The 18,699-nt window shown below is 37.2% G+C and overlaps 1 protein-coding gene across 1 annotated transcript; it reads left to right on the forward strand.

The window, feature by feature from the left end:
* Positions 1-6,361: 6,361 nt before the first annotated feature.
* Positions 6,362-17,941, forward strand: ovol1a (ovo-like zinc finger 1a). Its single transcript, XM_056462757.1, has 4 exons — positions 6,362-6,942; positions 14,293-14,531; positions 14,747-15,038; positions 16,475-17,941. The coding sequence occupies exons 1-4, from the start codon at positions 6,843-6,845 to the stop codon at positions 16,801-16,803; spliced, it is 960 nt and encodes a 319-aa protein (XP_056318732.1). The 5' UTR covers positions 6,362-6,842; the 3' UTR covers positions 16,804-17,941.
* Positions 17,942-18,699: the final 758 nt, after the last annotated feature.

Here is an 18,699-nt window from a genome sequence, read left to right on the forward strand (position 1 = left end):
CAGGTCTCCCTCCCATTTGCAAGGCGAGAGAGGAGTTTGAGCTCAGGTAGCCTTTGAGAACTCCCCTGCTGTAGCTAATGAACAGATAGAGTAATTGCTCTTAAGAGATAACTACTTACTAGTAGCATGTCTATGGTGCCGATTTGGATTAGTCAATTAACTTAAGTTGCATGTTATTGGAAGGTGGGAGGAAACCAGGGAACCCGGGGGAAACTTACGGGAGCACGGGGAGAATGTGTTAACTCCACACAGAAATGTCAGCTGGCTTGGAAAGGACTAAAACCAGTGACGTTCTTGCTGTAAGGCAAAAGTGCTAACCACTGGGCCCCCGTGCCTCCCATCTAGGGAAGGAGGAGTAGGGGTTGGAGGGGGGATTCTTCAAAATGAAGATGGCTGTTATATGGAACTTAGGGTATTTATAGTGGCTCCTTTATAGTGGCTTAGTGGAATATGATTCGATTGGTGAATCATAAATTGAATAATGCGGGACTGGCCGCAAGCAATCATAAGCACGTGATCCTCTCGAAATTAGTTTATAAATAAACTTCACTTAGTTCAGTTCAGTGTGGTTTAATTTTCACTGCTGGAAGTACAAACAATAAAGAGCAAATCCATCGATGCGCAGCTCCACAAGTCCTGAATCATGCAAGCCAGTAGCGACAGTGGCGAGGAGCAAATTTTACCAATTGATGAAAGTGAAGGAAAAAAAACCTTGAGAGAAACTAGGCTCAGTTGGGCACGACCATTTCTCCTCTGGCCAAACTTTCTGTGCGGAGCTGCAGTCTATGTGCCGGAGGTTGGAGAACACTGGACGTCCATCATGGAGAACTGCAGGTGTCTAAAACATGCTTAAAACTTTAAGGGATGTTCACCCAAAAATGAAAATATATGCACTATTTACTCTCCTTCAAGTGGTTGCAAACTTTGAGTTTCTTTCTTCTGTTGAACAAAAAACAAGATATTATGAAGAAAGCTGGAAACCTGTAACCATTGGCTTCAATAAAAACAAATACTAAAGCTTCAGTTTTGTAACATACTTCAAAATATATTCTTTTGTGTTTAACAGAGGAAAGAAACTCAGTCAGGTTTGAGTGTTGACAGGAAATGATGACAGAATTTTCATTTTGAGTGAACTATCCATATCTTCTGAATTTAGATAAACTTTAATGTTATTTAAATAGAATATATATTAATTGTATTAATCTATTATTTATTTATTCATTTATTTTTTTCTGCTACTTTTATTATTATTATTACACTGTAAAACCCAAAAAGTTAAGGTAAATCAAACCATTTGAGGAAACTGATTGCAACAAACCATTTAAGTTAAAAAACCTAATCCTAATGAGTACTGTGAACTTAATCCATTTGAGTAAACGAAGCAATTTGAGCACAGTAAAACCCAATAAATGAAGAGAACTCAAACCAACTGAGAACTGTAAAACCCAATAAGGCAACTCAAACCTTTTGAGGAAAACGATTGCTACAAACCATTTGAGTTAAAAAAAAAAAAAACTAATCTATACTGAGTACTGTGATCTTACTCTATTTAAGTGAAAGTAATGGTTTTAATGGCGAGTTTAGGATGTTTGTTTTTTTGCTCTGTTGGTTCTAAGGTTAACATCATATGTTTGGAAGAGAATGTTTAGTCAGAAAATTGTACTTTTTGTCCTATTTCTTAAATTTGCTAAAGTCCTTTTGCCTGATTAATTTTATTTTTAGCACCATAGGAATGGCTGTTTTTAACACAGGACTAAGTGGTGGAGGGTTTTCGGTTCATTTGGTTAGCTGGAATGTTCGAGGTTTAGGAGGACCAATTAAACATTTCAGAATGTTTTCTCATCTTAAAAATTTGCACGATCGCCTCACAGCAAGAAGGTCGCTGGTTCGAGCCTCAGCTGCGTCACTTGGCATTTCTATGGAGACACTGCTCGCTGCAGAGCCACTTGAGCTCCAGCGAGGGGAAGCTTGAGCTCCAACTCCTCCTCCTATAAACTGTTTTAATGCGTACACCCACCCCACCCCTAACCCCAACCCCCAGTGACATCACTTGTAGAAGAAGTGCAAGGAAGGAGGAGCTGGAGCTCAAGCTCCCCCTTGCTGGAGCTCAGCTCTGCCCAAGTGGCTCTGCAGTGAGTACCACTTGTTTCTATATGGAGTTTGCATGTTCTCCCCGTGTTTGTTTGGATTTCCTCAGGTGCTCCAGTTTCCCCCACAGTCCAAAGACATGCGGTACATGTGAAGTCGTTATGGTATTGTTGTTGGCAATCGCTTTCATATGTCAGTGGTGTTGATAAACATTTATGCCCCAAACTTTCACTTCTCTTTTTTCATCTATTCCGAACTCCTAAAATAGAATATATAAATATACTATGGAGCCTAAAAATGAAATATATATATATTAAATGGTAACTCAGCATCTAGTAAAAGTAATTAATAATAATTCCTTACATTTATATAACGCTTTTCTGGACACTCAATGCACTTTACACATTGGGGGAATCTCCTCATCCACCACCAGTGTGCAGCATCCACCTGGATGACGCGACTGCAGCCATATTGCGCCCAGCTAATTGGTGGAGAGCAGACAGAGTGATGAAGCCAATTATGATATGGGGATGGTTAGGAGGCCATGATGGACGGGTTAAACCCCTATCTTTTTCGATGGGATTTTTAACAACCACAGAGAGTCAGGGCCTCAGTTTAATGTATCACCCGAAAAATGGAGCTCACTGAGCAGTATAGAGTCCCCATCAATATACTGGGCATTAGGTCCCACACAGACCGTAGGTTGAGCACCCCCTGTTGGCCTCACTAACACCACTTCCAGCAGCAACCTAACTTTCCCATGTGGTCTCCCATTCAGGGACTGACCGGCCCTGCTTAGCTTCAGTGGGTGATCATGTGAGAGTTGCAGAGAGCTAGCTGCCAGCTAAAAGTAAACTCCAATCAACCGGAGTCTGGATCAAAATAACCTCAATGTAATTGAGGAGGCATAAATTCCCACTGTAACTTCCTTTATCTTTTTTGATCTGGTCTCAAACTGAATTCCTTGAGGGCCACAGCTCTGCAAAATTTAGCTCAAACCACCTGCAACTCACACCTGCTTAATAGTCTCTAGTAGTCTTAAACACCTTGGATTAGCTTTGTTTGATTAGGGTTGGAGCAAAACTGCAGAGCTGCTGCCATCCAGGAATTGAGTTTAAGAGATATCATATTCTACTCTATGTTAGGTTGATATTCTACTACTCTATGTTAGGTTGAATTGGCAAATGATGAAGGTGATGTGAAAAATAATACACAACGTTTCAGGAAGTTCAATGATGGTTAAAAAGAAATAGCATCATGTGAACTTTAAGTTTCATAATGGCAGAAATCACAGGTGTAACAAGCCAAGCAGGAAAGCGTGACTGACACTACAAAAAAAGACAGAACGAGAGAGCATGTGAGATGACTATTACCATATTTCGGTGGTAGCCAACATTCCTCACTAATACACTCTAGAATGTGGATCTGTGAGAAAGGTTCTTCCAAACTGCCTTTTCAGACCGCAGATCCATTCTGGTCAACAGGTGTGACGCACGCTAAAGTCATGTCACACAAATACTGTCACAGTTAAACACTGGTCACAACTCCACCCTGCTATGGAAAAAAAAAAGTCATAGCTTTAGTAAAAGTCACTGTCAGTCATTCATTGTATGGCTTAGAAGTGAATGAAGCAAAGCAGGCTCTGAGCAAGACGAGAACAGGAAAACTGGGGGAAGGGATGGGGTGATTGAAATGGTCGCGGGCCGTTTATCAGGTTCAGCCTGATTGAACTGACTCTTGCCCTCCTGCCAGCTCTACTTGCATGGCAGCCAACGTCTGCATCTTCGAGGCTGAAGTTTGTCACAGTAGCGTGACAACAAGTGCATGGGACTTCCGTCTTCCATACACGAGACTTCCTTAGAGTATGCAAGCTTATTTATAAGTCTAAATCGCTAGAAGTATTGAATGCAACGCCACTTATAAATCCCTAGATGTAATTCTGAAATATGAATAATGATGATTTAATAAATTAAGTCTGATTAATGAGGGAATGATGAGGAGGATGATCAAAAAAAAAAAGACTTAAGCAAATGTTCTGCCTGAACCACTCCAACAGCCCTGACAGCATACCTGTCATTCTGCACACCTACACACTCCTTCTTTCCCCCAAAGTCTTTCTTCTTTCTCATCTCTGCTCATCTCTTCATCTTTCCGCCTGTTTGCTTCTTTTTACCTCAGCCTGTTTTCCATTTTTAAATAGTGCTCACATCCCATTATCTAAGTCAGTTACAAAATACTTACAGAGCTCAGCATAATTGAGTACAGCCCATTTTGAAAATGAATATTTTTCTCCATTTCTCAGTGAATATAGGCAATTTATTTTGGTGCATTTAAACAAAACAGATTTATTAAACAGATATATTTATTAAAATAATATTTCAGTCACCAAACATATTTAGAAATTGAAAGATAATACAATTAAATTCAAAATATTGCAAAAAAAAAAAAAATACAAACTACAAAATTTCCACAAAATTTTTCTCTTTTTTTCCGTTTCTCTAGATTTTTCCTATTTTTTTTATTTGTATTTAATATTTTTCTATAACATATAAATTTGGGTGTACTAGTTTTTGGATAAAAGTTATTTTGTTAGATAAGCTCCAGATGTGGCTTCAGTACTGACTAATCTAATGTATATGCACAAATATAATAGCTTCCTATTAAAAATATGAATTTAAAGAATTTGAAGAAATGTTAACAGCCAGTGCTTCTTATTAAAATGTGATCGACTGTTCACGAAAACAAATAAGTTCCTCACTGAAAAAAAAAAACGTATCTTTAAGAATGTAAGATGAAAGCATTTGTAGGCTATAAGATGCAGCACTGTTTGGCGTACAGGCCTGCTACTTTAGCAAAGATTTCAACGTAAGTGAAACTAACAGCAGATATCGTCTTGAGAAACTTGCATGCCAACACGAAACTGTTTTACCTGGATATTTTCCTAATTGTTCAATTAGCATCATGATGAGTGGTTTTGTGTGCACTTGAGGTGTTTGTGTTAGTTTAACTATCAACTGGCTCGTCAATACAGTGTGAAAGTGTGTGTCTGTGAAAGGGGATTAAGGCCGTTAGAAGTTTCATACAAACATCACTGAAAGAAATTATTCAAAGTTGATTGCTTGGATTTACTAAAAAAAATGTAAATTAAGTGGTTGTAAATAATTTATTTGGGCTGAATTTAAACAAACAAATCATGTTGAACATTATTAAATTTAATTTGTTTGTTTAAATTCAGCACATGTAAATTGTTTGCAACAATTTTGCAGACATAATTTTGTTCAGTGTTCTTCATAATATAAAAATTGTAAAACTTCTAACTAGAAGGTACTTTATAAAACCAAAAACAGTTCTTCTACACTGAAAAAAATGGTTTACAAATGTTTTTTTTAAGTTGAGTGGTTGCAAGAATTAAAATGTGCTAAATTAAAACAAACAAATTAAGTTGAACAATTCTAAATTTAATTTGTTTACATTCAGTCCATATACATTGTTTGCAACCACTTACCTTAAAAAAAAAGTAAATCCAATGAATAATTGTTTCAGTGTATGGCACCACTGTTCTTCCTGGCACTTTTATTTATTTATTTAATAATGTTATGCTTAACATCTAGTAAAGTTACGTTTACAGTTAAACTGTTATAAACTATAGATAAATGTAGAGTGCATTTTTAAAAAAGCAACGCAGACATTATATCTTATTTGGAGGTTGAGATATTCTGGAGATGGTGTACAAGAATTTGGTTGAAAGTGTTGTGAGTTTTAACATTATTGCATGGTATGGGTTGTTGCCAATTAAGGAAATGAAAAAATCGACGCATGTTGAGTTGTAAAAATTGTCAGTGCAATTGTAGGCAGGGGCAAATTTAGTGATTTGGGGGCTCTAAGCAGTTCCAGCCATGGGGCCCATCAGTCCTAATATGCACCCTTTATACTATCTAGCAATCTATCTATCCATCGATCTGTGTTGGTTGTCCATATTCAAATAGATGAGTTTTTAACGGTGTCAGAGAAGGAGAAACTAGAGTCAACCAACAGGTTCTTACATGACGTGATGAGCGATTTAAATGTACATAATCGGTGTATGATTTCATTTTAGCCAGTTTTTGGTTGCATCTTGTCTCTCAAACTGTTACCTCTACAATCAACTCGGTGCCACCTTGAAGCGGAATTGTTCAGGGGAGGGGTGAGAGGAAAAAAAGAGCGAGAGAAAACCGGTTGGACAGGTAAGACGTAGAGGCCGGACTGGGTCGGGTTTGTTGTCACCGTTATATTCAGACGCATGCGCATTGTTACCTGTTTCCTCATGAAATGTGTACCTGCGCTCTAATCAGCCACTGAAATTCGTATTGTTGTCCGTCGGTTGAGCAGTTTGGACTATTTACCTGGCACAAACATCACCTCCCACCTTGATAAAGACACCTAGCTTTGTCTTAACCTTCTGGACAGTGAATTTCCGAGAAAGTCTACATGAAGTCGGAGTAGCGGAAGACGGCGGAAGGTGCAAGCAGAAAGCGGGTAAATAGTGGGAAACTCCACGGAAACCTGTACAGGTACAAAAAGTTTGCGAAGAGGTGTATGCTTGGAGTGAAGAAATTGGTTTTGCGTTTCCAATCCGAGGATAAGGCAACTAAAGACACATCCAAGGAGGACATTGCACTTAAATTGCGTTGTGGAAAGTTTTCCTGAAAGTAGGTCGGCGTAAAAACCTGCAGTTTAATTTTGAGAGATAGCGGGGAAGACGTCGGGAATAGACCATGCCACGAGCTTTCCTGGTGAAGAAAACGGGAAATTCACCCGGCAAAAGAAACTGGAGCGATCTACCGGACCACGAACGTGGGGACATTTATATTCCAGGTGAGAAAAGTCGCTATTTTTCCTGATCGTAATCCGGATAACGGTACGGATGCGTCGAATGGCGCATTCAGCAACACAACAGTTCATTCCCAGGAGATCAAGCTGGGAACAGCCCTGTGTAATTTAATATCTTATTTTGTGTATTTAATTATTATTTTATTTTCACTTTTTGTGGGTTTTGGGTAGGAAATCTTATAAAAGATATCAAATAATCATTTATTTTTTCAAAAATCCTATATTTATCATATTTGTGATTCATTGAAAAACTAAACAAAGTCTTTAAATATGAGTTTGTTTTAAGAGGGCCGTTACAGCTCCTTTAGTTGACCTTCAGACCCAACTGTCTTCCTTATAACATGAAACTTATTACAACACAAGACGGTGCCAGTCTGGCCCACACAAAACTTTCACAGTATAGTGAAATTAAAGCACTTTAAATGTTATTTTTGTCCCAAATTCAAGCTAAATCGTTAATTTGAAAACAGACTCACTGTAATTAATTTTAGCTAATTTATTTAGTGATATTTATTCACTGATCCAGATTGCAAACACTGATAACTGTTTCATCTTAACTGTTTTAGAAGTAAACACTTCGTATTCGTATCATATTACTGCAGTCATCTAACGGAATAGACAGACAGACACAGCAGTTCCTTATATGAACTCCTTCAGTCTCCTCACGACGCAAAAAGAGATACACTAAAATGTTTTAAGTTGCTTTTTCTAAATAACCAAAAGTTACAAAGTTTACCAGTTAAAGGCGAGGTGTGTAGCCTTGATTTATATGTGACATTTTAAAAGAATGCTCTCAGATGTTTTGTGTGTTCGTCAGCCTGCGTGGCTTTTTGTGAAAGTTTAATCCATTTGCATAACAGCCCATTCATAAACTGAACTAACTTGAAACAGAGACATTTATAGCATTGATTCATGCTGGTATGTCAGGAGGTTGTTGTACCTGTTCTAGTCGTTGTCATTACTACCCTGCTGAGGTTACACGTATAGGCTAGTTACATACAAGACGCCGGAACGGTTAGTTATAATTACCAAGGCAGAACTTATAGGCTAGACTTGTTAATTACAACACTCTTACATAGCCTATAATGGTTCTTTATTATCATAAATGGTTTTATGCAGAATTTTTAACATCCATAGGAACTTAAGCCGTTTAAAGTAAAAAATAATAGGCTGTGATAAATGATTAATTCATGTGATAAATATATGGTGATAAATTAGATGATAAATTGTTAATTTAGTCACTGAACTTCTCGGGAAATAAATGCAGCCTGCAGAAAAAAACTAATACAATTTTTAAAAGTGAAACAATTAGCCGTTATCATAATATACAATTATAATAAACTATATCCTATATGTTTATAATGGGCAACAAGTCGATATTATTTTTGTATTGAATTTGTTCTGTTATTTTTCTCATTATTTTTAACATCCGTAAAAACTAAAGTTTTTTTCTTTCTTTCTTTCTTTCTTTCTTTCTTTCTTTCTTTCTTTCTTTCTTTCTTTCTTTCTTTCTTTCTTTCTTTCTTTCTTTCTTTCTTTGAGATCAGTGCGGCATCCATTTTAACGCATCGTGGTGTTTTAGTTTGTCTGTCGATATGGTTGTGGGTTAATGTTTACAGCGGTAAAGGAAATAACGGGCTTCACTGCTCTGGCTCCATTTTCCCGCTACACCCTTAGCAAACACACACACACACACACACACATACAGAGCGAGTGTACCTTTCACCTCACTGTTCGATATCTGCTGAACAAACCCATAGCACAGGCATTGTTACGTATTTAATTGTCGTCACCTACACATTTTATTGCTCTTTTTTTAACCTGTTCACTTTTCGTTAAGTTTCGTTGTTTTTTATTTTTTTCCCTTCACGTGACTCATTAAAATAAATTGTTGTAGGGACTATAGGCAACACTCGCCTTTAAAGACTGTACGAATTATAACTAATATAATTATAATTAGAGACTGATTAAGTTAAGAGGATTTAAATAATTTTGTTAAGAAGTTGCTTGATTGGAAATGCAAACAGTAGTAAATACAAATATCATTTCAAAATATTACTGTTGTACTGTTACAGTACAACAGTAATATTGTGAAATAATATTAATAATAATATTAAATATAGAATACAGAAATAATAATATTGGATTTTGAAATAATGTGAAATAATTTTTTTTTCAATGTGAATATTTGAAAATGTATTTTATTCCTGCAATTCGAAGCTGAATTTTCAGTACCTTTACTTCAGTCTTGTCACATATGCTTCAGACTTTATTATTAAAATGATCTGCATAATTATGAAAATTATGCAAATAATAATAATATTAGCCTAGTAATAATAATAATAATAAAAATTATTATTATTATTATTTGGCAATTATTATTTTATTCATCATCATTTATTACTAATAATAATACTTACAAGGGCTGCACGGTGGCGCAGTGGGTAGCATGTTCGCCTCACAGCAAGAAGGTTGCTGGTTCGAGCCTTGTCTGGGTCAGTTGCCGTTTCTGTGTGGAGTTTGGATGTTCTCCCCGTGTTCGCATGGGTTTCCTTCAGGTGCTCCGGCTTCCCCTACAAGTCCAAAAACATGCGCTATAGGTGAATTGGGTAAGCTAAATTGTCTGTAGTGTATGTGTGTGAATGAGTGTATATGGATGTTTCCCAGTGATGGGTTGCGGCTGGAAGGGCATCCGCTGTGTAAAACATATGCTGGATAAGTTGCCGCTGTGGCGACCCCAGATTAATAATGGGACTAAGCCGAAAAGAAAATGTTAGAATGAATAATAATAATTATTATTATTTTTATTATTATTTTAAGTATCATGATTGCTCAGTCAAAGGCCTAATGATTCTTTTCATTATGTTGAAAACATTATTTCTGCTTCATTGTTTTGCTGAAAACAGTTATATTACTATTATTGATCAATAGGCCTTTAATGAATAATAATAATAATAACAATAAGTGATGATAATAAATGTTTCTTAAGAACAAAATCAGCATATTCAAATGATTATTTGAAGGATCGTGTGCCAGTGAATTAAATTCAATTCATCTTTATTACTATAGTGCTTTTAACAATGTAGATTGTTACATTAACATAGAAGTTGTAGTAAACTGAAACCACTTCAGTCCATTTTCACAGTTGGGTTCAGTTCAGCTTGGCTCAGTTCAGTGTAATTATGTAGCCTAAATGTCCCCAAACACTGAAGAACTTTGAACACTCCAAAGTTCCATAAGTCCCACTGAGGACTGCAGTAATGATGCTGAAAAATTCAGCTTTGACGCATAATAATTTTATTAATATAAAATAATAAATTCACATAAAAAAACAACATTTTCAGTTGAAATAAAATATATTTTTCACTACAGTAGTTATTGTGATTGGTGCATAGGATTTGACTAGGGACTACGATATTTTTTATTCTGCGACTTATATATTGCGATATGCACACAATTTATAAGAAACAATCTACAAGCAGAGATAAATTAAATAAAGTAAAACAGATATTAATTAAATAAACAGCATTTTTTTCCCAGAGGAGTCAAACTACATTCAGGTACAATAATTGAGTAATCAAATGTAAAATAATACCACATTTTATAAACAATTCAATAAAACTAATCGCACAGTCACAGGCCTCGGAAAACACATGCGAAATGATCAATTATAATACAAGCTCAACATTGCATATAGTCTCAATGTGACTTGCGAATGATCACACTGAGATATCGATGCTGAAACGATATATTGTGCAGCCCTACAGTAGATTTGACCAGTACTGTATTTGGAAAATTTACATGAAGTGCACTTGGTTTTATGAAGAGAAGCTAGATTTATAGAGATTGTTTTTATAGAGCTAAAATTGCTAAATGTTATTATGAATAATTGAATAAAAAATGCATTTTCACTCAAATCAATTTCTAAAAAAAAAAATCTTAAGTCTGTTTTCATCCTCCTGTTTCTTATTTTTCTTTTTTTTCTTTTTAAGAGACAATGCATTTGGTTGTAGTTCATCTCTGTGTAGTAGACAGTCAGAGAAGGGAGGGGTTGGCAAACACTAGGGCAAAAGGCAAAGAAACAATCACTGCTGTCTACTGTTTATTACTTTTAGCTTTGTTACAAAGTAAAACAAAAAGTAGGCAAGCGCATATCATAATTATTACTCACATCAAAACAATTTGGTCTCTTCAACACCAAACTACCAAACAGTCTATTGGGATTTCTTCATAATTGAACTTTAACTCTGAAAACTGGACTGTTTCAATTTCAATTTACTAGAACTTTTGTGTTAAGCTGCTTTGACACGATCTACATTGTAAAAGCGCCATAGAAATAAGATGAATTGAATTGAATCAACAAAAAACCCATTTTGCTACCTGTATGAGTCTACATAAGCACAGATGATGTGTTCGATATGAAATAAAAATGTTGCATGTTACCGTTACCCACTGCACCTATTAGATATTTGCATTTTAATTTGCAACTCAGTTATGACACACCAGAATCAACAGATTCATTGTTCTGGCCAGTAGTGTTGGAGCTGGTCATCATCTAATCTCCATGCAACTGATGTTTTTTTTGTCCCTCTTCTCCCTCATTATTCAATGTCTTAGATATAATTGAACAAGCTCTCAGGAAAGCACATGATAGTTTACGGGCAAACATTTGCAGATTATCCATTTGATGTATTGTGTTGCGTGGAGGTTTGTATAAAGGGAGCTGGAGCCTGTGCCTCTAGCCCAGCTGGTCTGACTGGTAAAGCAGTAACAGGAGTGGTTTAACTTCAGCCCGGCACAATACACTCATACACACACACACACACACACTTATGTAGATCAGCCAACCCACCCACTCACATTCGAATACTGAACACACACCTGGCCCAGAGGCACAACTGTCCCCCTCAGCCTCCAGAGCCACACACACACATACACACACACCCAGTTTCTGATTGTCTAGCAATCACATCCTTCATCCTCAGCTATGCAGAACGTAATCCACACTTGTTCACAAAGCCAAGATGCTGTGTTGGAAAGATTTGTACATCTGTGCTTGTCATCATTTGTCTTCAAACAATACTCGTTGCTGATAATGCAAAGTCAATATTGCGGTGACACAAAAGGCCTTTTCACACTATGTTTAACCCTGGGGTTGTCGTCATTATGAGTATGATTTTAACCCAGGGCAAAGGAACAGTTTACACCTGTAGTTAAAGCAGTGGGTCTCAGTTCCGATCCTCTATGTCTCTCTTATAGACCTTTTTTACATTTCTGGGTGTCTCAGTAGCGGAGGCGTCATAATTGGGTTAAGTTAGAGCGCAGTGAATGGGAGAGCACAACAAATATTTTTTACATCCTATTTGCTGAAATAATAAAAGAAAAATGCCACGATGATGTTATCAAGACTTTAAGTAAAAGGAAAAAAATAGTATGAGATTGACGGCAGCCAGAGGAGAGAATAATGTCAAATTTACTGTCAGCCCCATAGATGCTGCATTAGAAACACCTCGCATAAGCGGTCATTCGGTCATGGATCTCTCTGTTAACGAGCTGATGATCTGAATCAGGTGTGTTAAGTTAGGAGGACATACAAAATATGCAGGGCAGGGAGTCCTGTAGACTGGAAATGAGACCCACTGAGTTAAAGGAACAGTTCCCCCTTAAGATGAAAATTGTCTCTCCATTTCCTCTTAAGTGATTTTAATCTTTTATGCATTTTTTTCTTCTGTTAAACACAAAATAAGATATTATGAAGAATGTTGGGGAAAAGCAGCCATTGATAGTAGGAACAAAACTTACTATGGAAGTCAATAAATTCATTCATTCATTCATTCATTTTCCTTCGGCTTAGTCCCTTTATTTATCAGGGGTTACCATATTTTACACAGCAGATGCCCTTCCAGCTGCAACCCAGTACTGGGAAACCATACACACGCATTCACACTCATACACTACTGACAATTTAGCTCACCCAATTCACCTGTACCACATGACTTTGGACTTGAGGGGGAAACCGGAGCACCCGGAGGAAACCCACGCGAACACGGGAAGAACATCCAAATTATGTTTAACAGAGCAACGAAATTTTCACAGCATGTCTAATAATATTTTTTCTTCTAGAGAAAGTCTTATTTGTTTTATTTCGGCTAGAATAAAAGCAGTTTTTAATGTTTTATACACCATTTTAAGGTCAAAATTATTAGCCCCTTTAAGCTAAATTTTTTTTTCGTCTACAGACCATATCATCGTTATACAATAACTTGCCTAATTACCGTAACCTGCCTGGTTAACCTAATTAATCTAGTGAAGCCTTTAAATGTCAATTTAAGCTGTATAGAAGTGTCTTGAAAAATATCTAGTCAAATATTATTTACTGTCATGATGGCAAAGATAAAATAAATCAGTTATTAGAAATGAGTTATTAAAACTATTATGTTTAGAAATGTGTTGAAAAAATCTTCTCTCCGTTAAAGAGAAATTGGGGGAAAAATAAACAGGGGGGCGAATAATTCCGGATGGCTAATAATTCGGACTTCGTTTGTATATATGTACATACATACATACATACATACATACATACATACATATGCGTATAGTACACCCTTCACAAATCTATCTTTTAAATTAATATTTTAATAGGAAGCTATACAATATTATATTTGTGCATATACATTAGTTTAGTCACTACTGAAGCCACATCTGGAGCTTATCTAACAAAATAACTTACAATAACGATCCAAGCACTGTTACACCCAAATTTATATGTTATAGAAAAATATTAAATAGAAATGTTAAAAAGAGGGAAAAAAACAAGAGAAACAAAAAAATTTTTGAAATTTTGTAGGTTGTTGTTTTTTTTTTATATTTTGCTTGAATTTAATTGTATTATCTTTCAATTTCTAAATATGTTCGATGACTAAATATTATTTTAATAAATATATCTGTTTAATAAATCTGTTTTGTTTAAATGCACCAAAATAATCCTCATATATCTCAGACAATAGAAACAATAGAAGGAATCAAAATCAATAAAAGAGCAATTTTACGTAAGTGTTATGACACATGCCAGTTGATCTTTTGCAGTAATAATACATAATATGACCATGTGGAATGTTAGAGCCTTTATGTAAACTATTCATTAGCTGCATTCATCAATCAATGACACTGACACAGGATCAGTATTGTACAATGTAAAACATCATTGTATGAATAATACCCAGAATAAATTATTAACCCAAAATAAATGATGTACAGTGTGAAACAGTTTGAACCACATAACCCAAGATTCCATCTAAGTGTTAAATTTGATGTCTCCCTCTCTCTCCTCCATAGTCTCCATGTCTCCTGTTGCCTACCGAGAGGAGACCGAAGCCAGTCCGGCAGAGGTGCCGCTGTGCCTGTCCACACGCAAAGACCGAAACATGTACACCCACAGCCAGATGTACACCAATGACCCCGGAGCCGTGGTTCCTGTGGCCGAGCTTCCATCATGCACCGCTCTAGGCCAGAGTCCAGAGACCGAGCACATCCGAAGCACACAAAACAATACCTATGTGCGCACTAAAATAAAGGTGAGGCTTCTGGAAAATGTTGACTTTTGCTAATATTGATCTAAGATCTCGTTATGGCGGCAGTAAGCAGTCATATACGACCATTGTGCCAGTGTTGTACATAATTGATTTGTCTTTACTCATTGCTTGTACTCATATCACTTTACTAGTTTGAATGTTGACTCAGCCGCTAATTCATCCTTTTATTTCCCTCTTTGTTTGTTGTATCGCTGCAGGTCACTACAGGTGAGCTTCCCACTGAGGCGCCTCCGGTTGTGCCCAGTGTAACTACAAGCCCACCGGTTTCCATAGCGACGCATTGCTCTCCTCCTGTCACGAAACTGCTAACGGTGCAGTCGAGTGGGGGGACGTACGTTTGCCAAATATGTCAGAAAGTGTTCCAGTTCCAGCGCATGCTAAACCGACACCTGAAATGTCACAGCGAGCAGAAGAGGCACTTGTGTGATTTCTGTGGAAAGGGCTTCAACGACACCTTCGATCTCAAGAGGCACGTTCGCACACACACCGGTAAGAGCCTCATCTGTTTGTAATGAAATGTAATCTGTCTTCCAGTAGTTACTTCAAAAAGGAGTTAATTACTAATTACTTATTAGTCAAATAAAATAGTTTTTCTATTACTTTTCTATTTACCTCAATAACACCTGGCTGCAGACTTCCACATGCAAGTTGAGCTATGCAGTATCAGACACATACACTCAATAGAGTTAGTGATGTCACTGTGAGGGTTATGGGCGGGGTTAGGTGTACGTGTTAAAATCATTGCATGCAGTCTCAGCTTGCATGTGCACTTAGTTTGCAGCCAGACCCCTAGGCTGCGTCCGAAACCGCATACTTCCATACTATACAGTACGCTAAAATCAGTATGCGAGTCGAGTAGTTTGTTCGAATTCATAGAATTAGAAAATTAGTATGCGAGAAGTACCCAGATGACTTACTACTTCCAGCGAGATTCTGAAGTGCGCATCCCATGCACGCTGCGCTATCCCATGATGCCCCACGAGAGAATTCATGAATGGGAGTGAATCGACGCAACTGACGCAGGTAGGTCACCTGACCATGACAAAATGGCGGATGTAGTATGTCCGAATTCCATTCATACTTCTTATATTCATACTGTATAAAACATACATTTCTAACGGTCGAGTAGTACATTTAAATTTAAATGCAGTACCTACTGAGTAGAAGGGGGTTTCGGACGCAGCCCTAGTTTTTGAATGATTCTCTAGCGTAATGTCTAAAGTGATAACAAAACAGGTAATTTTGCTGACATTTTAAGATTATAAAGCTGAACGGCATGAAATGTCATCAGTCTACAGAGATTTCCCAGTATTTCTCTGTTGCAATCGGGAGATCACAAGATTACTATGGTATAAATACAGCACTACAACAAACAAAAGAGAGAGATTGAGAGTTTTTCTCTTAGGGCTCATTATGCGATCTCTGTCGCCATCTTGTGGATGAACATCGTCATCCGTCTTTGCTCAATGACAGGCTAATGGCCGCGGATGTGCTGTCTCTCAGAAATTATAAATATTTTAAAATAGGCACTATCCTTATAAATAAACTGCATAGTTGCAATCTAAACAACTACATTCATATTCATATATACATATGAATGTAAAACATGGCAATTTTTACTATAATGAAAAACATCCAATAATTCTGCCATTATTTACTCATCCTCCACTTGTTCCAAATCTGTTTGAGATTCTTTCTTCTGTTGAACACAAAAGTAGATATTTTGAAGAATGTTGGGAGAAGCAGTCATTGACTTCCATAGTATTTTTTTGCCAAAGTCAATGGCTGCTTTTTTCCAACATTCTTCAGAACCGAAGAAAGAAATTCGTAAAAGTTTACAACCTCTCGAGTGTGAATAAATGGTGAGGAAGTTTACATTTTCAGAGGAACTATCCCTTTAACCGAATCTTCTTCTCCTCCTGCAGGTGTCCGTCCGTATAAGTGTGAGCTGTGTGATAAAGCCTTCACCCAGCGCTGCTCTCTGGAGTCCCACATGAAGAAGATTCACGGTGTTACGCAGCAGTACGCTTACAAAGAGCGACGCAGCAAACTCTACGTCTGTGAAGAGTGTGGCCACACCGCGTCTACCCAGGATGCACTGCTGCGCCACCTGCACACCGAACACCCAAATAGTGCCTTCCTGCGGGCCAAAGGAGCACGCAGACACTCGCCATCCTTGAACGACACCAAAGATGAGACGTCCCAGCCTGGCTCTCCTCTCTCTCTTAACAGCGATGATAATGCAGAGTCTTGAGGTTTCCTGAAATATCTATATTTTTATACATGTGTAATAGGATGTGATTTAATATGCATTCTGATGATTTATTGTTTCGTCAAAGGAAATTTAAAAAGAGGAGCAAAATGCTGTAATGAGATTCAGTTTACACTTGTGCTGTACTGCAGTCTTCCATATGAAAAGCAGATGATGGCAGCGAAAGCGTGCACTACTTCAGTTTACATAATGTTTTATACAAACTCAGGAGAAACACATAACTGAATGTGGTAATAAAGGGATAGTTCACCCAAAAATAACAAGTCTCTCATCTTTAACTCATTCCCACTGGTTCCAAATCTGTCATTTTGACTAATTTTGGAAACTGGTAGCCATTGACTTCCATAGTTTTTGTTTGTTTGTTTTCCACGTAGTGGCTGCTGGTTACTAGTGTTTTTAACAGAAAAAAAAGAAACTTGTAAATGTTTGAATCCACGTGAGAGTGAGAAATTAGTGGCCAAATGTAAATTTTTTGGAGAACTGTCCCTTTAAATAAATGGTCTCAAACTCAATCCTGGAGAGCCACAGCTCTGCACAGTTTAGCTTTAACCACCTCCAACTCACACCTGCTTAATAGTCTCTAGTAGTCTTGAAGGCCTTGATAAGTTGGATTAGCTGTGTTTGATTAGGGTTGAAGTGAAACTGTGCAGAGCTGTGGCCCTCCAGGAATTGAGTTTGAGACCTATGCTTTAAATGATTCTATTTATACTGTGTGGGATGATCATTTTATGTAGCGCTGTTTCAACTGATAGTTAAATATCAGTGATCTCTGAATGTTGGGATTTCGAAAGGGACTTCATTTTGTGTCGTTAATCACTACCGTATGTAATATATTTGCATAAACTTTATATAAAAGATTTATATTTATCCTGGTGTAGTTTTTATACTTGGGTATGTTTGAATATTTTTGCTCTCGATTTTATATGTACAACTTCACATTCTTGTCATACTTGTCTCTTTTGCGTTGCATTTTTTTAATACTTTTTCTACGTCATATATATAATAACATTACCTTCTTGCCTCTGTTAGATGAATTAAGTAGACTTTGTGGCATGCAACTTTGATGATCCTCATAACACACCTTCACAATAAAGGCTTTTTGGGTTTTTTAAAAAGAAAAGTGTGATTCATTCACTTGAATTGTTTCTAGAATGGGTGTCACAGTGGCATATTGGGTAGAACAGTCACCTTACACAAAAAGTCGCTGGTTCGGGCCCTGGCTGGGTTAGTTGGCATTTCTGTGTGGAGTTTGCATGTTCTCCCCCGATCGTGTGGGTTTCCTCCGGGTGCTCCAGTTTCCCCAAAGACATGCGTTATAGGTGAATTGAATAAGCTAAATTGGGCGTAGTGTATGTGTGTGAATGAGTGTGTATGGATGTTTCCCAGTGTTAGGTTGCAGCTGGAAGGGCATCAGCTGCATGGAATATATGCTGGATAAGTTGGCGGTTCATTTTGCTGTGGTGACCCCTAATAAATAAAGGGACTGAGCCAAAAAATGAATGAATGTTTCTAGAATGCACAGGTAGACACTCTTTGAACTTATTAGTAATATTTTAAAGTGCTTTACATGTATGACTGCATGCACATCAACAGATAAGTCCAACAATAAAGCATTTTAGAATTTGCATGCAAGACAGCAGGCGGGAGAGAGGGGGAGATTCAGTGGGTGGATGTTGGTGGATTCCAGATCCCTGTTTGGTCTTGTTTGGAATTCAGTGTCTGTTTCATTGTGGGGCCATCAGGCATTAACGGCTCAAAGCTGCCTATCCCTTTAGAACCGTTATTTTTATTTTTAACCTCACCAACCAATCCAGTACCACCCTTTTTAAAACTGTAATACTGCACAATAGTTTCTTGTTTAAAACAAACAGAAGTGAA

The sequence above is a fragment of the Danio aesculapii genome, chromosome 7 (assembly GCF_903798145.1).
Source record: "Danio aesculapii chromosome 7, fDanAes4.1, whole genome shotgun sequence".
In the NCBI taxonomy this organism is placed as follows: domain Eukaryota; kingdom Metazoa; phylum Chordata; class Actinopteri; order Cypriniformes; family Danionidae; genus Danio; species Danio aesculapii.